The 26,950-nt window shown below is 51.6% G+C and overlaps 1 protein-coding gene across 5 annotated transcripts in view; it reads left to right on the top strand.

The window, feature by feature from the left end:
* The first annotated feature begins 1,029 nt into the window (after window positions 1–1,029).
* The window catches only part of CARS2 (cysteinyl-tRNA synthetase 2, mitochondrial), a 34,337-nt gene continuing 8,416 nt past the window's right edge, over window positions 1,030–26,950 (top strand). For 4 of the 5 annotated variants that reach the window (XR_003791667.1, XR_003791666.1, XM_029209814.1 and 1 more), the window contains exons 1-9: window positions 1,030–1,270; window positions 1,610–1,660; window positions 5,271–5,388; window positions 13,845–13,916; window positions 14,013–14,118; window positions 17,719–17,802; window positions 19,934–20,063; window positions 23,228–23,361; window positions 24,733–24,800. Coding sequence is in view for 3 of the 5 variants with exons in the window: in XM_029209814.1 (XP_029065647.1) it covers window positions 1,059–1,270; window positions 1,610–1,660; window positions 5,271–5,388; window positions 13,845–13,916; window positions 14,013–14,118; window positions 17,719–17,802; window positions 19,934–20,063; window positions 23,228–23,361; window positions 24,733–24,800 (975 nt within the window). In the remaining 2 variants the exon portion in view is untranslated. Of the gene's footprint in view, window positions 1,271–1,609; window positions 1,661–5,270; window positions 5,389–9,169; window positions 9,328–13,844; window positions 13,917–14,012; window positions 14,119–17,718; window positions 17,803–19,933; window positions 20,064–23,227; window positions 23,362–24,732; window positions 24,801–26,950 lie in introns of those variants that run through there. The other variant, XM_029209817.1, reaches the window with a different exon arrangement.

Below are 26,950 nucleotides of genomic sequence, written 5' to 3' on the forward strand. Positions count from 1 at the left end.
GCACCAGCAGAACTGTGAGTATTTGGGGAGTGTGTGCTTAGCACTGATGTGGAGGTATCCTAATTCTGAACGACAGATTCTAACATTTTAGCGTCATGCATGCCTTAGAACACAATTCACCTTAGACTACCGTTTAGCTGCAGAGCTGGACTCCAGGGATCTTGGGGAAAAGTTTAAGTGCTCTAGGAAGATAATTGTTTGTCTCTAGTTAAGCACTTGCCTTTCTATAGAACGACCAAAACAAGCCCAAGAAAGAACTGGGGAACTTATGTGCTGTTTTGAGGACTGCAAAAGCAAAGGGGATTTTTTTTCTTTTTTCCTTTCCTTTCTTTTTCTCTTTCTTTCTCTTTCCTTCTTTTTCTTTCTTCCTTCCTTTCTCTTTCATTCTTTCATCCTTTCGTTCTTTCTTTTTTTGACACGGTTTTGGAAGATATCAATGGGACACATTTGTCGAGATAATTTGAAAGTAACTTAAAGAGAATCCACCTTTAAAAAGTCCCGTTGAAACCGCAATTCAGAATGTTTTTGTTCTCGAGAGACGAGATGACATAACTTTTAATCTTAAAATGAATCTCAGGCAGACATTTCCTACTACGCGTACTTGATGAATGGGTGGTGTCCTAGCGTCGCTCTTTCATGCGGAGACAGAGTGTGTGCGCTGGGGTGCAGACGTGCTTCGCCAGCAGGCGAGGAGCCGGCAGCTGGTGCCCGCCCCGTGAATCGGGCCCGACCGCGCGTGGGCCCGTCCCCAGGCCCGGGTTGCACCGGCTCTGCTCAGTCCCGCGCTGAGAAGGGCGGAACGCCTCGGCCCGCGCGCGGCCTGGAGCGGTGACACCACCCTAGCCTGCCGCTCCCCTCCCCCACCCTGAGGCACTGCCCCTCCCCCTGCGCCGCAGCGGGCTCCGGACAGCCCGAGGGAGGCGGGGCGGCCTCTTTCCGACCGCCTCTTCCGGGGTAGGCGGGGCGTGACCGGGCCCCTTCCGTGTGGGCGGGGCCTGGTGGCCCCTCCCGGAGTGGGGGAGGCTGGCCAGTATCTGCGCGCGGCTAGCGGGGCGGCCATGCTGCGGACGCGCGGGGTCCCCGTGGGCTCCTCGCTCTTCCGGGCCGCGCTGGGCCTGGCGCCGGGGCCGCGGCCGGGGCGGGCGGCGTCGGGGGAGCGCGAGCAGGGCTGGCTGCAGCCTGCGGGCTACGACACGGGCGTCACGGTGTACAACAGCCTCACCAGGAGGAAAGACCCCTTGATCGTGAGCGGCGCGGACACCGCCTCCTGGTAGCCCCCGGGGATTGGGGGTGGGGTGGGGTGCTGCGGGAGGTAGGGCGGGAAGGGCTGTGGACCCAGCGTATTCGGAGGTGGGGCCTCTGCATGGAAAGCGGGATTGGGTTCTCAGGTGGAAGCATTTAATAAGTGATAAAAGCATGTTTAAAGTCATAGTGATTCACAGGTTCGGCTGTGCATTTAGCGATTCAAGTGTAATACAGCCCCGGCTATGCATTCCCCCAAAGTGGTTACTTTTCAAAAAAGGCATGATTATATGATGATCATAAATGAGAGTGGGGTGCCTTTTCTTGCAAATATGTTTCACATGGTGGATTTTAACTCTGTTCCTAGGTATAGCTGTGGACCAACTGTCTACGATCATGCACACCTGGGTCATGCTTGGTGAGTGTCCTGAGGTTGAATTTTCACACTTTTAGGGACCATTTATTTTGGAAAGAAAAAGCCTTTGCATGTTTTTGCCATCCCTCAAGTGGCAACTTGAGAATGCGGAATAATTACTGTATTGCAGGTATCGTGGGAAGCATACATGTCACAGTCTCGCTTGGTCCCATTTCACAGGTGAGGAAGGTCAGGGAGGCAGTGAGGAGCAGTGAAGAAGGACCTGTTTTGGAATCAGATGCTTCTTGTTGGGTAGTGAGATGAAGCCTTTCCAAGGGCCCTTGAATCAGCTGGTCAGGAGTTATTTCTGGCCCCCATCGCTTATTTGCTTCCCGGCTTTGGACAGGCCACTTTATTACTTTGTTTTTTAAAAAATATTTATTTATTATTCATTTATTTATTTTGGCTGCGCCGGGTCTTAGTTGCGGCGCATGAGATCCTTTTTAGTTGCAACATGCGGACTTCTTCGTTGCGGCATGCATGTGGGATCTAGTTCCCGGACCAGGGATCGAAGCCGGGCCCCCTGCATTGGGCGTGCGGAGTCTTACCCACTGGACCACCAGGGAAGTCCCCCACTTTATTACTTTGAGTCCTGGTTTCTTCATCTTTGAGGTGGGGATAATAGTATCCATCTGTTTGAATCTTCACAGTTTTATGAAATAACTCCCGTAAAGTGCTGCTTACCCCAGTCCCTGAGGTGGAAAGTGTGGTGCAGGCTCCCCAGTTCTTGAGGATAGGTGGTAACACGTTAGTTCTTGAAGGAGGTCACACGTTAGGAAGTGTGAGAGCAGGGGTGGGCCCTGGGGCTCTGACCTCCATGTGCCCCTTGTCTCCACCTGGTAATGGGCTGCCTTCTACGTTTCTTGAAGTTGCTGCTTTTCCTAATGTTTTCTCTTGTGCATCTTTTAAACTTGTTATTGTTCAGATCTAGATGAAAAGTCACCTTTATTCAGTACGTTTTTCAAAACTTTATATATCACCCAGCAAGATCTGAACATTTTGTGTGTGTTATTACAAAGTAAATAGTCTAGGAGTCATTTTTTCCTTCACTTTGGGCTAACTTAACTGTTAATTATAAAAAGCATATTTTGATCTCTTTACTGAAGTATTAAATATGTTGGGGGAAATACTGAAAACAGTAGAGGTTATTGTATCTCCCACCCTGGAAAACCTCTCCACAAAGGCAAAAGAGAAAAACAATTTTACTATCGAATAAGAATTAAACCAGAATGGGACGCACAGGCAGCTCGCTGAAAGGATTGCAGAGACAGAAGGGACTTGCAGTCTTGTGTGAGCTGAGTGGGCCCAGCTCTCTGGTTCAGGCAGGTCTGTAGTGTGGATTCGGGCACAGGTTAGGCCCCTCCCATTGGGTGGTGAACATTCTTGGTAACTTCATTTCAAAGTGAAGGCTCCCAGGTCCTTGAAACTTTCCTGAGTTATGAGACTGACAGAGGCTTGTTTAGCCATTAGAAGCACTTAGGTACATTTTAAAAGGGCTGAGGAAGAAATCCTGAAAGAAAAGGGGAGTAGGGCAGAGCCTCTCCCTTATTTCCAACTAGCAGAATCAGGCCTTTCATTTGTAATTTGTATCTGTCCTTACAAATACGGAAAAGAGTACAGATCTTCAGTGTACGGCCAAGACCATGTTCATGGCTCTTAGATTGAGAAACAGAACGTCATCAACATCCCAGAAGCCTCCTGTCCGACTCCCTCGCCCAGGCCCCCCCTGAGGATACCACTCTGGGCATCTCAGTGGCACGTCATCAGGGAGAGTCCTCAATTTGGGGTGTCCCTGCGAGGTAGAACCCTAAGTGCTACAAGATTTCTCAAGAGGTTGTAATCTTGGGGGCAGGGATGGTCAGGGACGGTCAGGCACCATCAGGCACGGTCCACTGCTCTTAAATAAAGTTTAAAATCCCAAAGCCCAGGACCGTGTCCTTCCGTGGGTCTGTCCCTACTCACTCTCCAGGTTCCTGTCTCCACACTCTCCTCCCGGCTCGCCCTGCCAGCCTTTGTGTTAAAGAGACAGACACTTGGGTTTCCCTGGTGGCGCAGTGGTTGAGAGTCCGCCTGCCGATGCAGGGGACACGGGTTCGTGCCCCGGTCCGGGAAGATCCCACCTGCTGCGGAGCGGCTGGGCCCGTGAGCCATGGCTGCTGAGCCTGTGTGTCTGGAGTCTGTGCACCGCAACGGGAGAGGCCACAACAGTGAGAGGCCCGCGTACAGCAAAAAAAAAAAAAACAAAAAACAAAGAGACAGATACTTAACAGACACAGCTCTTGCTACGTGCCATTCTAAACGCTGTGCAAACCCCAGCCAGTGATATCCTCTGACCACACCAGGTGGTGGTGCTCTCAACCCCAGAGTGTAAATGGGGACAGGTCCCCTGGCTGGGAAGTGCTGAGCTGAGGGGGAGGCGGGTGTCTGCCGAGTCCAGGTTCCCCGCTAGGTGTGCGGCCTCAGCCAGGGGAGCTGGTCCTGCACCTGGGCTTTCAGGGTACCCACGGTACTTGTGGAGGCCCCGGGGAGCAGCCCCATACAGGTGTCAGGGACCTGCAGCCCCCAAGGTCCTCTGGGCTGCGCATGTGATTTGACTCTTTTTTCACTCTGTTTTAGGTTCCTGTTAGCTTTTTCTCTTAAATCTCATTTCTTGTAGAGTTTTCCTGACTCGACAAAGAGGGGTACACTGATGATAATTATAGTAAGAATTAGTTGGAATTCCTGCTGCACAGGCACCAAGATTATGTACAGCAACCCTATGATATAGTGGAATTTTGCCCAGTTCATAAATAAGCAGTCTGAGGCTTCAAAAGGATATTTAACCTTTTAGCTCCTTGAGAAGGAGCTTCGGAGATGCTTGTCCCTGGAATTTGGCCTCAGCTCTCTTGGGGGTGGGTGGGTGTTGGGAGTTCAAGGGATACAATAATGAGGCTCATTTTCGTGGGAAAATGATTTTATGAGCTCAAATTTAGGCCGTGTAGATAACAGAGATGAGCATGAGATTAGCTGACCCTGAGTTTTAAGGTTGTTTTTATGGGAAACTAGTTTCTTGAGATTTTAAATGGATCTTAGATGTTAAACCCTTTTGCTTTCACAAGTCTAAATTACCCCTGTGCAGTCTGTCCATAAGCTGGTGTTTCTATATTCCACAGTTGTGTGCACGTTTCTTAGGAATGATCTTATCCAGCTTTGATGGGATTGTCCCTGTCCTGATTTGTCATTATTTGCTTCTATCTCTTGTCACGGTGAAACATTAGTTATTCTAGAACACGAACAAGGATGGTAAAAGCTCTCAGTATCTTGACCACCTCCTGAACTTGCACCACAAGTGAATTTTTTATACAGTTGAATAGATGTAAACTCAACGTCTGTAAAGTTAAAAATGCTAATGTGGTGTCCTGAAATTGAGGCAGCACCTTTGTCAGTTTCTCATGCAGACCCACATGGGCCAGTCAGTAAAAGGCTTTTCCTTTTCTCAGCTGTCCTTGGAACTGTCCTTGATATCACACACTCCCAGTCAACGTGCAGCATCACGTTAAATGTACGGCACGCTTTTGAAGGTCACAGTGTCGACTTTTGGTTTTAAAGATGCCCTAACATTTTTTTCTTTCAGCTCATATGTTAGATTTGATATAATTCGAAGGATCCTGACCCGGGTTTTTGGGTGCAACATCATCATGGTGATGGGAATTACAGACGTGGATGATAAAATAATCAAAAGAGCCAATGAGGTAAGTGTGGATTCTGTTGATTAGTGCTTTGACTGGTTAGTCTTCTAACCCCCATTTGACACTTCACAAGACTCTTCAGGCCTTACTGTCCACACGTGGCCCTGCGAGGATACTCTGACAGGTTATCTTCCTGAATCATCTCGTTCCTTGGAGGCTTCCCGGCCTGAATGCAGGCCCTTCCCTGCCCCCTCAGCCTCCAGGGTAAATACCTCACTCCCCGTTTACAGAGGAAAGTCAAAAGGCCATTTTGGGGCTAGGGAAATTTAGCTCATAGGAGGTTTAATTTTCTCATTTGTTAAGTGAACAGGGTGCTTCTCTTATATCTCATTCAGCATTTAGAGGAAGTCTTGGGGGTAAATTCTAACACAGGGATTAAATAAAATAGTTATATTTTTTATTTTTAAAAATTTTATTTAGTTTTTTGGCCATGCCACATGGCTTCTGGGATCTTAGTTCCCCGACCAGGGATTGAGCCTGGGCCCTCGGCGGTGAGAACACAGAGTCCTAACCACTGGACCGCCAGGGAAGTCCCTGTAGTTCTATTTTTATTTATTATTTATTTATTTATTTATTTTGGCTGCACTGGGTCTCAGTTGCGGCATGCAGACTCTTAGTTGCGGCATGCATGCGGGATCTAATTCCCTGACCGGGGATCGAACCTGGGCCCCCGGCATTGGGAGCACGGAGTCCTAACCATGGGACTGCCAGGGAATTACCTATAGTTTTATATATGTGTATGTATATATATATATATTTTTTTTTTAATAAATTTTTTTATTATTTTATTTTATTTATTCTTGGCTGTGTTGGGTCTTCGTTGCTGCACGCAGGCTTTCTTTAGTTGCGGCGAGTGGGGGGCTACTCTTTGTTGCGGTGCGTGGGTTTCCCATCGCGGTGGCTTCTCTTGTTGCGGAGCACGGGCTCTAGACGTGCGGGCTCAGTAGTTGTGCACGGGCTTAGTTGCTCCGCGGCATGTGGGATCTTCCTGGACCAGGGCTTGAACCCGTGTCCCCTGCATTGGCAGGTGGATTCTTAACCACTGTGCCACCAGGGAAACCCCCCTATAGTTATATTTTTAAAAGTCTACTTTCAAAGGTTCACCTCTTCTGCTTTTTATGATTAGCAACTCTCTATAACAATTATGTATAAGTATATCTATAACAGTTATCTCTAACGATCTATAAAAAATTGTTAAATTATCTAATTTACAGAAAACCTACATGGAGTGCCTTACATCCTGTAATTTAAAAAATGTATGAATATATATTTATATAGCGTTTTTTTAGAAAACGAGTTTATACTTTATATTGTTCGTAACCTGCTTTTTCCACTTACTGCATTTTGAGTGTTTTTTCATGTTAAGTATTCTTAAACATTTTTAAATAGTCTTACAACCTTCCGTCACACAGACATTGTACTTACTACCATCCTTATTTTTGGACTCTTGCATTCCTCCCATATTCTGTTATTTTCTCTCAGATTTATTTCCTAGAAACCCCATCTTCCTGTTTCCTACCGATTTGCCTTTTTAATAACTAGACAGCATTCCGCCGTTGGGGGCTACTCAGAGATTCCTCTGGACCTCCCCATCCTTGGCTGTTTTTATTGTTTCTAGGTGTTAAAAATAGTGCTGCAGTGAATTTCTTTTTCTCCCCCTCTGTTTTGTTTGCTTAAATATTTTTCCCAAGGTGGAATTACTAGGTCAAATGATGAGCAGTTTATCTGATACGATTTGTCACCCTTCTTGGAGTTGGACCATTTCAGAGAGAGGTTACCAGCAGCGCCGAAAATGGGTTCCAACTTTAGACGTATTTCCTCACGTCCTCAGCACAGCAGCGTTTCCCATTTTTACTTAGTCTGGATAGTTCAGTGTGTCGTGTTCCCTTATAGTGGACTCGACTTCCGTTTCCAGGACTGTCCCTGAACTTCATTGACCATCCGGGTCCAGGCTTAGGCCTGGGACAGAGGCTTTGTGTGGACAGAGGTGAGACAGACAGTTCCTGGCCTCCGGACCTTGTGTCCGGCGAGGCAGACGGGCCCTCAGACGGATGCTCTTTGTGTGACTTAGTTTATTTTGTAAGCCCAGATTGGGGGTGGGGTGCAAAGAGGATCACTGCGCCTTTCCGGAATTCAGAAATGACTTATCGGAGGAGGTTCGCCCACGCGGGATGTTAAGCATTAGGAAGGGACTGGCACGTGAAGAGCGAGACATTCTGGGTTGGGGGGGAGAGCGTGTCCTGCGTGGAAGCCAATCCTGCAGGATCCCTGGTACGTGGGGCGGGTGGTGCCAGCTGGCGAAGCTGGAGAGGGAGGGCCGTCCCGGCCTGGACGATGCCCTGGGAGTTGGACTTTGTTCCGTAGACCGTGGGACCTGCCAGCACGGGACCAGCTCGGTGCAGTGGGAACGGCCCGCTCTGGGGCAGGGAGATGCGACCAGGGACAAGGGCCTCGGGAGGGCTTGGTGGGCGCCCTGCACTGGGGGAGGGTGCGCGCTTCGTGAGTGGAGAGAGAGGGAGTTTGAGGTATTGGAGGAAACCCAAACCAGTCTGAAGCTCAGCTCAGGGCTGTGTTGAAATAAAAATACGCATGCGGTCTTTGTCGTGGTTCCTGGTCCACAGCTGGAGTGATAGTGTCTTCTGTGAGCTAATGGGATGACCAGTGGCTGGGGCCTCTAGATGGTGTTGGGATGGGGGCTGGTGCCAGAAAGACCAGCCATGAGTTGAGCTGGAACTTTCACTCCCACCTGCATCCCTCCACCCCTGCCTACCTCCTGGGGGCAGAGCGGGGGAGAGGGGCTGGAGGTTGAGCTGATCACCGATAGCCAGGGATTTAATCAACCTTCCCAAGGATGGAGCCTCCATAAAACCCCCCGACGATGGGCTCTGGAGCTTCCCGGTTGCTGGACATGGAGGTGCTGGGAGGTGGTGCCCGCCTGGCCCCCCGAGGGCATGTACGCCCCCCCTCCGCAACCTCGTCCCGCGTGTCTTGTCCACGGGGCTGCTGCTGAGTTGTGTCCTTTATATAAACTGATAATGGGAAGTGGAGTGCTCTCCTGAGTTCTGTGACTCGTTTCATCAAACCCCCAAATTTCTAGTTGGTGGAGAAAAGTGCTGTTGGCCTGGGGACCCCACTGCTGCAGGTGTCCGAAGTGGGGCAGTCCTGTGGGACTGAGCCCTTAACTTGCGGGGTCTATGCTGACCCCAGGAGCTGGTGTCAGAGTAGGATTGACGGGGCTTCCCTGGTGGCACAGTGGTTAAGAATCTGCCTGCCAATGCAGGGGACACGGGTTCGAGCCCTGGTCCGGGAAGATCCCACATGCCGCGGAGCAACTAAGCCCGTGCGCCACAACTACTGAGTCTGCGCTCTAGAGCCCGCGAGCCACAACTACTGAAGCCCACGTGCCACAACTACTGAAGCCCGCATGCCTAGAGCCTGTGCTCTGCATCAAGAGAAGCCACCGTGATGAGAAGCCCGCGCACCGCAACGAAGAGTAGCCCCCGCTCGCTGCAACTAGAGAAAGCCTGTGTGCAGCAAAAAAGACCCAGTGCAGCCAAAAATCAATAACAATAAAATAAATAAATTAAATTTATTTTAAAAAACAAACAAAACGAATAGGATTGACTTCCAGCTGGAGTCAGAGGGTCGGAGAAGTGGTTGGCATTGGAAAAGACACACCACGTTTGGTACCAGAAAGGAGCCGCTGCAGGGCTGGAGGTGAAGATCAGGCGGTACCAGTGCTGGTGGTTCATCATCCCATCCCTGCTTCTCTCTGACGGTTTAGTTCGAGCTCTGGCCTGATTCCGTCTGCCTGGTCTCCAGATCCCCCGCCTGTGTCCGGTGTCCCTGCGGTCAGGTGTCCACCCTGGTCCACCACCGGAGCCTAGAGGCGAGGTCACGAGGTGCCGACGTGGGAGCTGCCCCTTCGTGGGGACCTGTGAGGTAGGGGGAGACGGGGGCAGGAAGGGGGCGGGCGGCTTGGGGCCGCAGGGGCGGGGCCCCAGCCCCCGACCGCCAGGCGCGCCATGCGCTGCTGCTGTCGCTGTCCCTCTGCCCTGCCACCGGAGCCGTTTGCCCAGGACCTTCTGACTTCAGTTTGTGCGCAGCCACTTGCTGGGGTGGCAGCCCTAGGGTCCTAGAGTGGAGTTTTTGAGCGAACACGATGCAGGAAGGAGTGTCCTATCGTCCACGGTGAGGACAGACCAAGGGGAAGGCGGGGGGCAGGCGTGCGACGTCCTTCTGGAATCTGCTGGGATCCGGGCGGGAGCCGAACAGGGTCCGGGACGCTTGGTGGGAAGGTCGCTCCCGCGACGCAGAGCAGGGTGGACGCTGGAGCCCCGCCTCGCTGGCGGGGGGTAGGACGGAAAGGACAGAAGCCTGTGACCTGGCGTGGCAGCTGGGTGAGTAGCCTGCAGGAAGCCCGCGGCAGGGCAGGGCCGGCGTCTGGAGGTGCAGGCTGCTCAAGAAGGAGGGCACCCAGGTCGGCCTTTCACCTGTCCTCATGCCCAGCCGGGACGAGAGGCCGCACAGCCGTGTCCCCGCACTGGGCGCTTTGGGGTTGGCTGTGAGTCTTCAGAGTCGGAGGTGGAGCTGTCCAGCCGTGGCGGGGGCTTGGCGGGTGGGCGCTGGAGGGGAAAGATGGGGTGCGCGGGGGGTTAGGGGAGTGTCATCCGCGGGGTGAAGGCCGGGCGCCTGGGGAGGGAGAGGCTGGGCGTCCGGGAGCACAGGAGGAGTGGGGCTACAGAGGGCCCCCGCGGGGAGTCGTCGCTTGCTACTTTATAAAGAACTTGTGCTACTTAGAACGTGAGAGTCGGTAGGATTGGTTAAAGATCCTAAGCGTAGAGAGTGTTTTAAGTTTTGACACCTGAGCATTTCAGTACTTATTACACAGCAGGATGCTAACCTGGCATCAAAGGGTCTCTTCTGTCCTCAAAATAGAGTCTTACTTCAAGATGATAAACCATTCATCTGACACACAGAGGTACGAAGATACCCATTTGTTTCTTAGGATCCAGCAGAGAGGCTGTTCTTTTTACTGAAGGCAAACTTTGTTGACGACGGCCACACCCTTCATGCCATCTGCTCCAGCACTTGCTCTTAAAATACTTTAAATTATAATATTTCACTTTTCTGAATCACTTCCTTGACTTTAATTTTTGGCACAGTTTTATAGTTAGTCAGGGATAAAAACCACAGGAGGATTTCTGGGGTAAGGATGAAAAGAAACGAGGTATATTCGCATGGTCGCATTCTGTGTTAAGAAAAACGATGATAAACGTCTCAGCGATTCAAGCCGAGTTACTCTCTCTGTGCTTTGGAACCCTGGCCCGCGTGCCCTTCCCTCCGGGAAGAAGGCTGGACGTGCAGCTGAGGGCGAGGGCTGGACCGGCGGGGTCCCCTGCCAGGGAGAGCTCAGCTGAGGTGATCCGGCGGGGGTCTGAAATAACAGGGACCAGGACCCCGTGTCAGCAGCACCTCCTGTAGGTTGTTCTGTGTAGAGAGCAGCGCGAGCCCCCCGTGGGTGGGCCCAGCTGCCTAGAACTAAAATGTTAGTTTTGGAATATGATTCCCTCTCCCCCAAGCCAGCAACAGCTCGTGCCCACTTCCAGTGCGCTGTCGCCTGTGAGCGCTCGCAGCCGTCCTCACCACGCGTGGAGCAGGACATGCCTGTTTGCGCAGAGGTGTCCCCGATGCGCCGTGTGTCCGTATTATCGGAGCTGGACACGCTGATCCTAGAGCTCACACGGAAGAGCAGAAAGCAAGAGTAGCCAGGACAAGGGAGGGAGTAGCCCTACCCGATGTTAAAAGTTAAAAACCTATAGAAAGTTGTTGTTTTTAATATATCCTTTCTCTTCTCTTAGCGCACCTTTGCTGAGGTGGAACAGACCTGGGGGAAGCTGTGCGTAGTGCACACAGCGTGTGCAGCCCGATAAACCCTCCACACCTGTGACCATCACTGGTGTCGAGATGGTGACCGTTACCACCCTTCCCCCCAGAAACCCCATCCTCCAGCCTCCCTGCGCCCTACCCTGAAGCACCCCGTCCACTTTCTGCGTCTCTGGGGGCTGTAGAGATTAAACATTAATTTACTGTTACATGAAGAGACAGACGATGGAACACACTAGAAAGGCCAGAAATAGACACAGTAAATCATGGAAATTTATTTTATGATAAAGATGGCATTTCAGATCATTGGGGGAACAGATGAATTACTCAGTAAAAAGTGTTGACAGTTGGGTAACCATCTGGGGAAAAAAATAAACTAAAGTTGGATATATGCCTCACAACCAAATCTGAAGCAGATCGGATTTCACATAAGAGAAGTGGAACCACAAATTACTGGAATAAACCTTGGGGCACTTTTTATAGCCTCGTGTTGGGGAAGGCTTTCCTAAGTTTGTTTCCAAACCCAGAAAAGATGGAGAAATGTAAAAGATTGCTAAATATAAAAAATTTTCTGCCTGCCATAAAATAGCCATAAGGTTGAAAGACTGAAAAAAATTGAAATTCACACTGCGGATAAAAGGTTGATTTCTTTAAAAAAATACTTCCTACATATCAATAAGAAAAGACCTACAACTCTGTAGAAAAAAGGTTAATTTCAGATGGTTTAGTGTAGATGGTCCCTAAACACATGAGATGTTCAAACTCCCTCAAAATATGAGAAATGCAGCTTAAAGATGCAACGAGAACGTGCCCTTTAGTATTGCGTCGACGAGGTCTAGCCATCCGCCAGCACTGTGCCCGAGCCTCCGGAGGCACTGCCAGCAGCCTGCCAAGGGTGTGCGTGTGTCCTCGACCAGGGCGTCACGTGCGGGTCTGTAGCTCAGGCTGCGCACTCGCGTGGGTGTCACGGCCGGAGACGGCGAGAGCGCGGACCGGGTGGTGCGAGGTTCACGCCCGGCTGGGAGACGGGCGCGGACACAGGCCTGCGTGGGAAGGTGGCGCTCGGCGCACCGCGTGCCCGGGTCCCGGATACCGTGTGGCGTCAGCCGAGGAGACCAGGCGCAGGCGCGTGTGGGGCTTTTGAGAGGAGGTACAAGCATGCAGCTGACCACACTTGTGCTCCTGGGACGACTCTGCCGGTGTTTGCCTTGTGGGAGGGGGGCCGGGCTTGGGCACATTGACGTGGCTGGTGTTCTCCAAGAGAGAATTACCGTGCAGGAGACAAATCAGGTAAATACTGATCCATTAGATGCTGATCTTTGGGTCCCACATTGCGTTTTATTTGAAACTTCTCAATCGTCACAATGACACCGAGTTTTTCGGCGTTATTGTTCGGTTGGCCTTTTGTCCTCTGGATAGATGTACGGTAGCAGATTTCTTGTTTAGGAGGTCTGCTCTGCCACAAGGCCACGCTCAGGAGAAGGCCCAGTGGGTCTGGGTGCCCTGTCTGCGCGGGAGTGATATGAACAAGGGTCTTGTGTCCGCAGAACTGTCTCACCCGCGTGCACGGGAATCCCCGGAGCCATCTAAGGGGTGACTCGGTGGGACTCTCCACCTTGCAAAGAAAGCTGAGGCAGAGAGGTTTGTTGTCTTGCCCCAGACCACGCAGTGAAAAAGACGCTTTGTTCACCAGGTTTATTTCTTCAGTAAACGTTCCTGGCCTCGGTTTCCAGGACGATTCCTTTTTCAGGCCCTGGGCTGGGACGAAGGTGGCCTCAGGGTGACGGGGCTCGGGGTGGCCTTCCACTTGAGGAAGTTTCCTTGTCCTCCGGAGCGGGAGTGTCTACACCCTGACGCTGTTTCACGGGGTGGGGTGAGGGGAGCAGACGCAGGTGCCGGCGGAGCTGAGAGCTCACAGTCGTGGACCCGCGTAGGGTTTCAGGACGTCAGGGTCGGGCTCTGTGCTGGGAGTGTTTTTCTGCTGAAAAGTAAGAAGCGCTCTAGGGAGGATTGTCGTGTGTGCCGGCCCCCCTCCCCGCCTGAATCCAGAGCCCCTGCGTTCAGAATGCAGCGTACTTCTCTGGGGGTTCTGCTTGCCCCCAGACGTCCAGCCCTGGCCCCTCCAGATTGAACACCCATCACAGCCCCCATTGACGGGGACTGCATTGCTTTCAGATGTTTCTGAGACATTTCCTCATACAGGTACTTGTGACTTGTTTTCTCTTGCCCCCTGAGAGATAAAGGGGCAGAAGTCGGGAACTCAAGTGGTTGTGTGTTGGACGGGGTGACCTGGCTTGCCCTGGTCCTAGAAGAGCAGAGGCTACTTTGTAGGTCTTTGGGTTTTGTTTTGAATTATATAACGGAAATCATGACATTGTTTATTCCTTTTTCTCTCTGACCAGAAAGCAGGTCAGTAAACCTTTTTGACCAGCTAAGGGGCTAGGACGATTAAATGCCCCTTTGTGAGCAGGACCGCGTGGAGGCCGCGCCGTGCGGCCCGGGAGGGGTGGCCGTGCCTCTGGGGTTGCGTCGTGAGCCCCCCAGACTCTCATGCTCTCCTCATCTTCTTACAGATGAACGTGTCTCCCGCTTCCCTGGCCAGTCTTTATGAAGAAGACTTTAAACAAGACATGGCAGCCTTGAAGGTAGGTGTGTGATGAGCAGCTTGGACGGTGGACTCTGGGGCTGACCCCCTCCGCGTGGAGCTGGGAAAACCGCGTCTCTCCTCTGCTTTCTTACAGGTTCTCCCACCCACCGTGTACCTGAGGGTAACTGAAAACATTCCTCAGATAATTGCTTTTATCGAGAGAATAATTGCTAACGGGCACGCTTACTCCACCCCGAAAGGTAGCGGTTATGTTATTAACCTGATCGCTGGGTGAGACCCTGTAGGATTTTGACGGGCGGGCTGCATATTTGGGTGGCTCGGATGGGCCGAACGTCTTACTGTCTTTCTTGGTAGGATTCTTACGGCAAAAATGTTGTGAGATTTTCTACGATTGTGTCTCTTTGTGAAACTGCTGAATCAGTTCTCTTTCAAAATACCTTGCACTGTCAGAGGCGAGGTGGGCATCCGAGAGTCGATCTCGACGAGGCAAACGTGGCCAGGTGCTAACAGCCACGGGGTCCGGGTGGGAGTACAGTCTTCACTGGAGCCTTTTTTCAACTTTGTTTATAAGTTTTCACAACACAGCTGGGGACAGTGGCGGTCGCTCTGAAGACCCACTCCCTTGTTAAGGACTCTTGCCCCTCTCTGCGTAGGGGAGGGTTGTTTTCGATGGGCCAGTGGCAGAAACGGCAGATCTCCCGACACTGCCACTCGCACCTGTGCATAAAGGGCTTTGCCCTACGTCACCCCCCAGGCGCTGGACCGATCCCTCCCGCATCCCGTGGCCTCTGCACGGGGCTGTGTCCCCTCTTCCGTCTAAGACACACCCACAGTGTTCCCTCCACGAAGCTGAAGACACTGACTGGGTCCCTTGTACAGAACACCCTGTCTTCGGGTGCTTTGCTTGATCCTCTTGGAGACAAAGCCAGAATATAGCAAATACGTGAAGGGAGAACCGCAAGTCCTCGTGTGCACAGGCTGCACGCGGTTCCAGGCAGGGTCCCCGCGCCTCTCGGGCTCTCGGGCAGGACCACGAAGGAAAGGTGCTCCTTGTGCAGTCAACCCCGTAAACCGCATCTAGGCTCACACCTCTTCCTTTGTCCTCTACTCTCCACGAGCATGGTGGCACCGGCAGAGCCCCGACCCGGGCTGCGCACTGTGGGCATCATTCACAAGGTCAGAGGCTTTTCTGGTCCAAGAACTGACAAGTTGTGCAAATAAGGCAGCACGGGATGGGCTGCCCAGTGGGACGGTGCCGATATCAGAGCTGAGGAAGTCCACCGTCAGCCCCGTGGGTGGAGGAAGCTTCCTGGGAGAGAGGAGGCTTGGGCCAGGGCTTTGGGGATGGGCAGGATTTGGAAGGCGCGGCTGGGGAGAAGAGGGTGCAGCTGAAGAAAGGCAGGATCCCAGAAGCAGCCAAACGCCAGGGTGCAGCCTTGCCCTGGGGCCCCAGACAAAAGCAGCAGCTCCTAAACCAGTTAAACTGGACCCAGAGGAAGGGCCAGACAAAGCACCCCAAGACGGGCATTCTGTACGACAGGGGACCCGGTCGGTGTCTTCAGCTGTGGAGGGAACACAGTGGGTGTGTCTTAGAAGAGGGGACACAGCCCCATGCAGAGGCCACGGGATGCGGGAGGGCTCAGTGCAGCGCCTGGGGGGTGACGTAGGGCGAGGCCCTTTATGCACAGCTACACGTCTGCTCCAGAAGATACGGGAGGCGTCTCCCTGCGGTCCTGGCACCGGAGGGGGAGGAGTGACCAGTCCTGAGACCTGTGTCCTGAGGCACCAGGGGTTCACCCAGGCGCGGCACTGGATAAATGCTGCGTGTCGTCCTGTTTGGTTTTGGCTTTTTAATTTATTTATTTTTATTTTTGGCTGCGTTGGGTCTTCGTTCCAGTGCGCGGGCTCCTCATCGCGGTGGCTTCTCTTGTTGCGGAGCACGGGCTCTAGGCGCACGGGCTTCAGTAGTTGTGGCTCGCGGGCTCAGTAGTTGTGGCACACGGGTTCAGTAGCTGCGGCTCGCGGGCTCTAGAGCGCAGGCTCAGTAGTTGTGGCGCACGGGCTTAGTTGCTCCGCGGCATGTGGGATCTTCCCGGACCAGGGCTTGAACCCGTGTCCCCTGCATTGGCAGGCGGACTCTTAACCGCTGCGCCGCCAGGGAAGCCCTGGTTGTACATTTTTAATAATGGTGACACAAACATAATTCATTTAAAATAAATGTATTAACTTGAACTCCAATAATTTGGACTTTGTGGCAGTTCCACAAAAGCTTGACTCTAATTTGAGCTTTGAACTATTTGTGAAGAAAAAATTTGTTCAGCAAATGGGTGAAGTAAGCCCAGGTTCGGGAAAATGTGTCCTCTATCAAGGGAGCAGTTTCTCCCTCTGTCAAAGCATTTTCAAAGTGCTGTCCGCATTCTGACTTAGTAGAAAGCAGCTCCCCCAGTATTTGTTTCGCTGCTGTACCCCGGCGCGTAGGTCGGGCTCAGTAATTAACTGCGTGCGGAGGAAGGACCCCGTGGGGGACTGGCAGAGCCCAGTCACCGGGGGCCGTTTCCCCTCTGTTCTGCCGATGGCCCCCCTGCGGCGCTGGCGCCTGCCCTGTCCCCGCCAGCCGGGCTGGAGAGTGACCGGGGACATGAGCCTCTGACAGTCCAAGCTCCGTGGATCTTGTGTTTGTCTTGGCCGCTCCGTGAGGCAGGTGGGATCTTAGTTCCCCGACCAGGGATCGAACCTGGGTCCCCTGCAGAGGAAGTGCAGAGTCTTAACCACTGGACCGCCAGGGAAGTCCCATAAAGGCTTCCTGGATCTTAAAGCAACCTGTCTTCAAGGCCACAGTCCCTAAGAAGGATAGTGCAGATACAGATTAGTAGCTGTGTCAGTACAAAGAATGTGAAGATTAAAAACCAGAAGTTTGCAAAGGTTAAAAATCGCACCCGACCTTGGGCCCTCGCGCTGATCGCGGCGTGCAGGTGGCCGGTCAGGAGTGCAACCCAGTGGCTGCGGCGTCGGCCTTCCTGAGCGCCGGCTCCTTCGGGGCAGGACTCTTCCTACCAGGGCTGCGGCTCTGCCACCGCCTTCCCTGCTCTGCCTCTTCCTGAGTGGGGACGAGCAGGGTTCCCGGGCTCTGCAGGGTCCCCGTGGGAGGGTTGTCTGGCACCCGCAGCACGTGTGCACCTTGGTGAAAGGACCCCACGGCGGGGGGGGGGATGCTTTCGTGTGAGGTGCCTGTTCTGAGTGGCAGGGTGGTCTTAGGGTATCCGGGTTAAAAACGGCTTGCTTTATTGATGGGTCTGTAACCCAGGGCCCAGAGCTGAAGGCAGTCCAGTGATAAACTCACTTCCCTTTTTTCTTGTTAAAAAGAACTGGCTCAACATTTTACAGAGAACTTACATTTGTGTTTTCCCTTTCACAACCGGATGTTCATGATGTGTGCAAACGCATGTTTTGTTTTTTTTTTTGTGGTACGCGGGCCTCTCACTGCTGTGGCCTCTCCCGTTGTGGAGCACAGGCTCCAGACGCGCAGGCTCAGCGGCCATGGCTCACGGGCCCAGCCGCTCCGCGGCATGTGGGATCTTCCCAGACCGGGGCACGAACCCGCGTCCCCTGCATCGGCAGGCGGACTCTCAACCACTGCGCCGCCAGGGAAGCCCCAGCAAATGCATGTTTTTACAATACAGTGTTGCTGTTAATTCTGGTTTAAACATACGGTGAAAGGCGCCACCTGAAGGCTGATGCCGTACCCTGGGTTCAGGGTCTAATTGTCATTAGCTGTGAGGCGTGTGTAGATGCGGGTGCTGACGACAGAAACGAGCTTCACGGTCACCTTTATGAAACAGGCAATGTCTACTTCGACCTGCAGTCAAGAGGAGACAGATACGGCAAGCTGGTCGGCGTGGCCCCTGCCCCCGTGGGAGAGACAGGTGGGTCCAGCCTCTCCCTGCCGTGGGGTTCTGGGGACAAAGCCCAGACCCTCCCCTGCTCTCTCAGACGTGGTGATGTTGCCGGACGTCGATCACACCCGAGTTTTCGATTTACTTGGGTTTTTTTGGAATAGAGAGACCGCGCAGAGTAGGAAGTTGCTGCAGCACGTGACACGCGGCGTCCCGTTCCTCCCTGGGGCGCTCTGCACGTGCACACGCCGTCTGCGCTGTCACGTCTTAACGCTCTTGTCCACCTGGCTGCTGTCACGTGTTAAATCCCCGTAGGTATTTTATCATACGTAAATTCCCGCATAAACTTCCCCGTGATTCTGCCGCTTTTCATGTGCTTTAAAGGCGACTCCAATCTACCTCTTGAAAACTTCTAGTTAAGTTCCCATACGTATTTTAGCATGTATGACATTCCCACTGTATTCGAATCTATTCCTATACCCTCTTCTGCAAAGTCATTTTTGTGGAGAAGAAATAATAAGTATATAGAACTACATGAAAAATAATTGGGAGATTGGGATTGACGTAAACATAATTTTAAAGGATACTATTGAGATTTAACAAAACCAAACAAAAAATGAGCAAAAACCCAAAAGACAAGTTGTCTGAGTCGTCTCTGCTTTTAGGCGTAACCCTCCTGCCCTATGACCCGTGTCGTTTCAGTCTAATTACAGCGGGTGTGTTGAGTTGACTCCCCAGAACAGTTCTTCTAACTTGTGCGCAGTCGCTGTTATCCTGCTTCCGTCCTGGACCATCCACGCCTGCGAGGTGTGGCCCCGGCCTTAGGGAAGCAGAGGAGGAACTTCTGATACCTACACATTCTAGCATCAGCAACACTTTAAAAAAAATATATACTTTATTTTTTCGAGCAGTTTTAGGTTCACAGCAGAATTGCGTGGTAGGTCCAGAGAGTTCCGTATGCCCGCTGCCCCGCTGTACACAGCCCCCTCGTTATCAGCATCCCCACCAGAGTGGGACGTGTTAGAACTGGTGGACCTGCACTGACATGCCAGCCTCACCCCGAGTCCATAGTCTACATCAGGGTTACTCTTGGTGTCTCTCTGGGTTTAGACGGATGTGTAATGACAGGTATCCGTCATTATAGTATCACGCAGAGAGTTTCTCAGCCCTAAAGATCCTCTGTGCTCTGCCTGTTCATCCCCTTCCCGCCCCAGCCTCTGTCAGCCACTGATCTCTTTACTGTCCCCATTGTTTTGCCTTTTCCAGAATGTCATAGAGTGGGAATCATACAGTCTAGCCTTTTCAGACTGGCTTCTTTCATTTAGTAATACGCATGTAAGATTCCTCCTTTTTTTTGTTTTTTTTTAAGTTTTCTTTTTTTTTGATGTGGACCACTTTTAAACTCTTTAATGAATTTGTTACAATACTGCTTCTGTTTTATGTTTTGTTTTTTTGGCTGCGAGGCAGGTGGGATCTTAGCTCCCCAACCAGGGATCGAACCTGCACCCCTTGCACTGGAAGGCGAAGTCTTAACCACTGGACCGCCAGGGAAGTCCCCCTCCATGTTTTTTCATGGCTCGAAAGCTCACTTCTTATCAGCATTGAATAACACTCCATTGTCTGGATGGACCACAGTTTGTTTATCCATCACCTACTGAAGGGCATCTTGTTTTGGAACATAAAGAGAGCCCCGTACCGGCTTGTCCTATAACCCTGAACCCCCCTCTTCTGAATTTTCTTGCTTTCTGAATTTTCTTGCCTTCTGAATGTGATTGATACAAATACTCTGGTATTTTCCTTTTTGCTCTGATTATCATCTCTCTTTGAAAACAGTTACTCTGAAACTCAGCTACTGACAGAGACGGGATGAGGGAGGATGAGAGCACGTGTGGAGTTGGCCCCTCAGCAGCATCACTGCATGTACTTGAAGCCCCGCACGCAGCTGCACTGCTGGGGGACCGCGTGCTTCTCTCATGTTATAGATAAAAGTACCTGGTAGCTGTCTAGCTTTCACGTGGCAAAGAGAAAAACACGTGCACGAGAAATGTGAGGTTACTCCTCAGAGGAACGGAATCGGGGACGTGCGTCCTACCTGTTTGGGGGTGACTGTGTTGGTTCGTTCTGGATTCCCTCCCGCTGATTAACCATCTGTCACTGGCAGATCACTCTGACAAGCGGCATGCCAGCGACTTTGCCCTGTGGAAGGCGGCGAAGCCCCGGGAGCCGTCCTGGGCCTCGCCCTGGGGAGACGGGAGGCCTGGCTGGCATATCGAGTGTTCCACCATCGCCAGGTGAGGTTTTCCCGGGGTCGTCTGTGCTGTGATGCACACGCTCGGCCAGCAGAGGGCGCAGGTGGGGGCAGGCTTGGTCCTAGTGCCGGCAACGCAGGTGGTTTGGAAAGGAATCTTAGCGCCCCGGTGGGACCGGCCGTGGGAAGGGAAGCAGCAAAACCAGAACACGTTTATCTCCCCAACATCAGCGCTTGTTCTCTTTAGTAGAAGAGCCCGCTTTGCAGTTAGTTCTTGACTGCCCGTCACACGCAGGCCAGCTCCGGGGGTGCCTGCATCTCTTCCGCGGTAGGTTCAGGAAGGCGGCCAGGGACCTGGGCCAGGGGCTGGAGCCCCATCCTTGGCCCCAGAGCTGGTCCTGGACCAGGCGCCTCGAGCGTGACCCCCAGCGTCCCCTTCCGTCTGCCCTTTCTGCCGGCTCTGTCTCGGGCAACACCATGCCCAGGACGTTTCTGTCTTGGGAACCCCTGTAAACACAGCGCTTCTCTGGTCCCCGTTCTCCTCCAGGGACCCTCTTTTTTGTCTCTTCTCTCACTGTCCACGCATCCCCGCTGTTGTCTGACGGGCGTCCCCACCCACTCTGGTCTCCGGAGGTCACGGTGACCGTCAGCCCCGTCTGCGACGGGCTGCTGACACCCCTGTTCGCTCCCTGGCTTCTGTGGAACAACGTTCTTCTGGTTCTGTCGTCTCTGCTGGGGCCTCATCCACCTTCCTTTTGTGGACCTGCCCTGTGGACCATCCCTCCGGCATCTGCGCTCCCTTGCCTCTGCCTGTGTGTGTGTGCGTGTGTGCTCGTGGGTACTGAAGGCCGCATCCCAGCCGGGCTCTCCACTTGCAGCCTGTCCCGGGGGTCCCACCGTGGCCCCCGAGCCCTGCACATTAACTCGTGGATTTTGACAGATTTGATGTGTTGCAGATATTATAATCAGTTTTTTTAAATTAATTAATTTATTTTTGGCTGCATTGGGCCTTTCTTGCTGCATGTGGGCTTTCTCTAGTTGCAGCGAGTGGGGGCTACTCATTGCGGTGGCTTCTCTTGTTGCGGAAGACGGGCTCTAGAGCGCAGGCTCAGTAGTTGCGGCACATGGGGTTAGTTGCTCTGTGGCATGTGGGATCTTCCCGGACCAGGGCTGAAATCCGTGTCCCCTGCGTTGGCAGGCAGATTCTTAACCACTGGGAAGCCCCTGTAATCGGTTTTTAAAATTAGAAACAACGTATGATTAAGGTGAACATTTCAAACTACTAGCCACACCCCAAATTTTAAGATCAGCAAACCCAGTCGTCCTCCTGTCGGCTGTTGTATGTAGCACCTTTCTGGCTGGGCGTGAATGTTATCTAAGAGCAGGCTGCCCTGTGCCTCGACCTCACGCTGGTTTCGTCTCTGGTGTAGGCTCACCCCACTCTACGGGGGGAAGCCTCACCCTCCGCCACCTGCCTGTGCCAGCATGTTCATCCCAGCGAAGACCTAGAAGGGGTCCTACCTCCCCCGCCCCTCGCCGCGTGCTCCTCCCCTGCTGCCCTCGTCCGTGGTGGTGTCTGTATGAGACTTAACCGGGAAACACATCTGAAACTCCTGAGATGTCACACCCTGTTGTTAGTATGAAACAGGGTCCAACTTTTCGTTAAAAAACAATCAACTAGGGACTTCCCTGGTGGTGCAGTGGTTGAGAGTCTGCCTGCTGATGCAGGGGACACGGGTTCGAGCCCTGGTCCGGGAAGATCCCACATGCCGCAGAGCAACTAAGCCCGTGCACCACAACTACTGAGCCTGTGCTCTAGAGCCTGTGAGCCACGACTACTGAGCCCTCGTGCCACAACTACTAAAGCCCGCACGCCTAGAGTCCGTGCTCTGCAACAAGAGAAACCACCGCAATGAGAAGCATGCCCACAGCAACAAAGAGCAGCCCCTGCTCTTCGCAACTAGAGAAAGCCCACGCGCAGCAATGCAGCCAAAAATAAATAAATTAATTAATTTATTAAAAAAAAAGATCTTCATCTTTTAGATTCAAATAATTTCTGTAAAGCAGGAAGCATTTAGTAAATTTCAAATGTAATGTTACCATCAAATGTTTTATTTTTGTTGAAATCTAAATAATGAAACTGGACTTCTATTCCTTTTCAGCTTTCTCTTATTTTAAAATAGGTGTGACATACAGACAAGACTAGAGACTAATCTAACGAACACTGCAGACCCACAGTTTAGCTGTTAAGTCTTAACTTCGTCATATTTGCTTCAGATCTTTGTAAAAAATGGGTCACTCGTTACAAATGCGAGTGTGGCCCCTCATATGCTCCTCCCCAGTCCTGGTCCCTCCCACCTCACGCTCGCCCTCGTAGCGTTTGAATTTCGAGGACTCTTATTAGAGATTCTCTAGAAACCACTGCCAAGGATGTACGGTCCTGGACGACCTGCTCGCCCACTCAGCTCAGGTGTGACCAGTGCATGCGTGGTTTTTCCAGAGCTGGGCCAGTGGGAGGAGAGTCGGCCTTCAGCAGGAAGGACCTCAGTGAGGCTGTGGCATCTTTGAAAGCATCTATTTTTAACCATTTTTAGAAAAACTCACTGGTGTCTGCACCCCCGGGGGGCCGACGGCCTCCAGAGCTCCACAGCCGCCTGCCTGCCTTGCGCCCCCTTTCCGTTGTGACAGAGCTGCACACACTGAGTGTCCCCGGCAGGCCTGAGAGGTGCAGCGTGCAGTTTCATGGACCGAGCAGCCTTATAGCTGAAATGCGGCCAGCTGAAATGTGTCACTTTGAATTCTGTTACTTTGTTATTCACGTACGGCTGCTGAATGGCTCATTTTTCTAAAGCCAAATTAAAAATCTCTTGATTTTATAGTTCTTTTTTTGTTATAGTTGAACAACCACTAAGGTCTGCCTACTGAAAGTAAGAAAAAGTAATTTTGAAGTTTTTAAAAACCACATATTGTATCCAGAGCAAAGAAGATGAAGTCTCTTTCCCAGGCGGAAAAGCTATGAATTAGAGATTTTATGAAGTAAAAACAAATGTCAGGTTCCGTTTGCATCAGCTGAATTATCATGCATTCGGAATCGGGCTCCATTTGGTGTGTGCGTGGCCCAGGGCTGGAAGGAGTAAATACGGGATGTGGTTTGGAGACCGTGTCGTTGGGTTGAGTTAACTCCCTGCTCTGCCCTGTGTCTTGCAGTTTGGTGTTTGGAAGCCGGCTGGACATCCACTCGGGTGGCGTAGATTTAGCGTTTCCTCACCACGAGAACGAAATCGCACAGTGCGAGGTCTTTCACCAGTGCCAGCAGTGGGGGAATTATTTCCTACATTCTGGTGAGCGAGGACTTCAGATTAATTTGTTCCATTTCCATTCTCTCGACTCTGTTCGTGAAATAGCTACATTTGGAAACAGCTGCATCAGCTAATAGGTCAAGCAGCAGAGCTGTCCCTTAAGTGGCCTTTGACTTGTTGTCGGTTGGACGTGACCTTCCTTGGATTGGAATACCGAACGCGCCTTTTGGAACTGAAGTGTGAGCTGACGAGAGTTCGGCCCTTCAGCGGGAGGACTTGTGAGAGCAGAGTGCTCCGAGCCCATCCGGGGAGGGAATCACAGGTCCCAGGGATGGAGGTGTTCCCGTGCCCGGTCGCAGGCTCGGGGACAGGTGATCCCGTGTTACCCGTCGGAACGCGAGGGCTGGTCCCCACAGGCTCTTCGTCGGTGGCGCTCGTGAGGAGTTGGGGTTCGCCGCAAGCACCGGTGCCCCTCGGTGACCGGGTCTGCCATCAGACGGGACCCGCGGCAGTGCCAGGGCTCACGGGGCTCTGTGTCCGCACACGGCAGGTCCTGCTGCTTTGGATGAGGCGTGGGGAAGGGTTTTGCTGTTAAGACCCACGATCTGTTAGGACGTTGGAATCTTCTTTGTCCCACTTTCACCCGGTCCCGGAGGAACAGCTGTGTCTCCTGACACCCTGGAGAATCGATGCCTTTTCCTGAAGTAAATGGATGGAAGTAGAGTTCAGCAGTCAGATGTTTCGTTTTCCAGATGTTGTCAGTTTTTTAAAACTTCACTTGTACTTGGTGTATATGGCAGGCTGCATAGGTTGACATATTCAAGGTTACGTAGCTTTTTGGAAGCCACATTGTAACCGGTTCTTGGAAAAGTTGGCTTGAAAAAAGGTGGTGCTTCAAGCTGTGTCAGAAAAAGTGGAAGAATTTTCTGTTGGGAAATTACAGCTCCCTTGGAAGTGAGCCTGGTACAGATGTGGTCCAGGAGGTCCAGGCTCAGATGGAGGAGTCCTGAGGGGGTTCGGGTCCCCCCGTCTTTCACACACGGGCGTGAAACGATGCTGAGGCTGGGATATGTCTGAAAACGAGCTACAGACATGCTCACAGTGTTGCTCGGAGACCCGCACGCTTTGTGGAAGCAAAGATGTGTCCTCTCGGGAGCTGAGTCAGGTCCCCTGTGTTGGTGAGTCACAGGAGAGGGAGGGGCTGTCCCCGCAGTGTGATGCCCTGGCCGGGAGTGGACGTGGGCCCCCCTTGCTGGCGAGTTGAGCGTGGGGCCGATCTGGGGGGCCTGTGTGGGCATCCACTCAGGGCTGTGTGACAGGTCAGGGCTCCCGGAGTCCAGGCGCCTTTGGAGACGCGCCCTCCTTCACCCTGCCTCTGGGGGTACAGAATGAGTGACTTTGTTTTTGTTTCAGGGCATTTGCACGTGAAGGGCAAAGAAGAGAAGATGTCCAAATCACTGAAGAACTACATCACAATTAAGGTAACGCAACTGTCGTGTTTCCTGTGTGCCCGCCAGTCTGCCGACGTGTCACGGAGGCTGATATGCATCAGGAGACCCCCATCTCCGGTTCCCTGTGTCCCCGGGGCCCTGACGGGCTTCTCCTGCTTCTGGCTTAAATGGCTTTCTCTTGTCTAAAAGTGCGAGGTGGTGTTTCCTGTCCTGTCGCCTCCTGTGTTGGGGGCCTCGGCCTCTCCCCCCTCACTGTTCCAGGACTCCGATTTTATTGATTTGGGCCCTTTCTCCCTCTCTTTTTTTTTTTTGATGAGTCTAGCTAAAGGTTTATTGATTTTATCTTTTCAAAGAACTAGTTCTTAGTTTCATTGATCTTTCGTATTTTTTTTCAGTCTTTATTTATTTCTGCTCTTACCTTTATGATTTCTTTCCTTCTATTAACTTTGGGTTTTGTTTGTTCTTCTTCTAGTGCCTTAAGGTGTGAAGTTAGGTTGTTTATTTGAGATTTTTCTTAAGTTTTTCTGAGGTTTTTCTTATATTACTAAATACTTCCCTTTTAGGACTGCTTTTGCTGCATCCCACGTATATGAGGTTATTTTAGTGGATGATCTCAGTTTGAACACATGCTAACAAGCTTGCATTTTTACCCACCTCCCATGTTTAATGTTTTTTACATCATGTTTTACATGTTTTGTGTATCACTTAACTTATTGTGGATATAGATGATTTATAGTATTTTTGTCTTTTAACGTTCCTACTAGCTTTATAAGTGGTTACTCTATCTTTACTGAATGTTTGCCTTTACCAATGAGATTTTTCCTTTCAGAATTTTCATATTTCTAGTCGTGGACTTTTCTTTTCCTCTTAGAGAAGTCCCTTTAACATGTCGTGTAATGCTGGTTTAAGGGTTCTGTTGCTTGTCTGTAAAATTCTTTCTCTCTTCTTCAGATCTGAATGATAGCTTGCTGGGTAGAGTATTCTTGGTTGTAGGTTTTTTCATCATTTCGAGTATATCATGTTGCTCCTTTCTGGCGTGCAGAAAAGTCAGCTGACAGCCTTACGAGAGTTCCCCTGTGAGAAACTAGTTGCTTTTCCCTTGCTGCTTTTAAGATTTTCTCTTTGTTTTTAATTTTCCCATTTTAATTACAGTGTGTCTTGCTGTGGATCTCTTTGGGTTCATCTCGTTTGGGCCTCTCTGTGCTTCCTGGGCTTGGATGTCTGTTTCCCTTTCGCAGGCTAGGCAAATTTCCAGCTTAGCTGGAAATATAAGCTCTCTGCCGCTTTCTCTCTCTCTCTCCTGGGGCCGCTACAATGCGAACATTAGTGTGCTCGGTGTTGTCCCAGGTGTCTCTTAAACTACTGAGTCTTTCGCATTAGCTTTCTTCCATATGGACTTAACTCATTTGAATGATCGTCTGTTGTGAGGGCGCACCTTACCCTATTGATGGCCATTTAAATTATATTTTTCATGGCCGTATTAAACTACACCTGCTTGGGTACATGCATTTAAAATTTTCATAGATATTACAGTCTGCATTACTTTCCTGACCACTTAGTGAGTGGCCCTTGGGGGGCGCTACTACAGGACTGAGTGACTTCCCTGCTGTTGGACTTTACAGAGACCAAAGTCTTCCCCAGCCTCACATTCCAGCCCCTGGCAACTACTGGTCTGCTCTTCATTTTTCTTCCTTCCTTCCTTCCTTCCTTCCTCCCTCCCTCCCTCCCTCCCTCCCTCCCTCCCTCCCTTCATCCTTCCCTCCCTCCATTCTTCCCTCCCTCTATCCCTCCCTTCCTCTCTTTCTCTTTCTTTCCCACACCGCATGGCTTGCAGGATCTTAGTTCCCTGACCAGGGATCAAACCCAGGGCCCCAGCAGTGAGCGCAGAGTCCTAACCACTGGACCGCCAGGGAATTCCCTGTTGTTTCTGTTTTTTTTTTTAGGTTCCACACGTGGGTGAGATCATACAGTATCTGTCTTTCTCGGCTTTCTTTCACTGAGCCCAGTGTCCTCTAGGTTCATCCATGTTGTCACAAGCGGCAGGATTTCCTTCTTTTGATGACTAATAGTCCGTAGTGTGTATATGCACGTGTATGTGTGTGTGAGCGTGTGTCACATCTTCTTTGTCCATTCATCTATCTGTGGACACTTAGGTTGTTTCCGCATCTTGACTATTGTCA

Source organism: Monodon monoceros, unplaced genomic scaffold, assembly GCF_005190385.1.
Source record: "Monodon monoceros isolate NGI ecotype Baffin Bay Population unplaced genomic scaffold, NGI_Narwhal_1 Super_Scaffold_8, whole genome shotgun sequence".
In the NCBI taxonomy this organism is placed as follows: Eukaryota; Metazoa; Chordata; class Mammalia; order Artiodactyla; family Monodontidae; genus Monodon; species Monodon monoceros.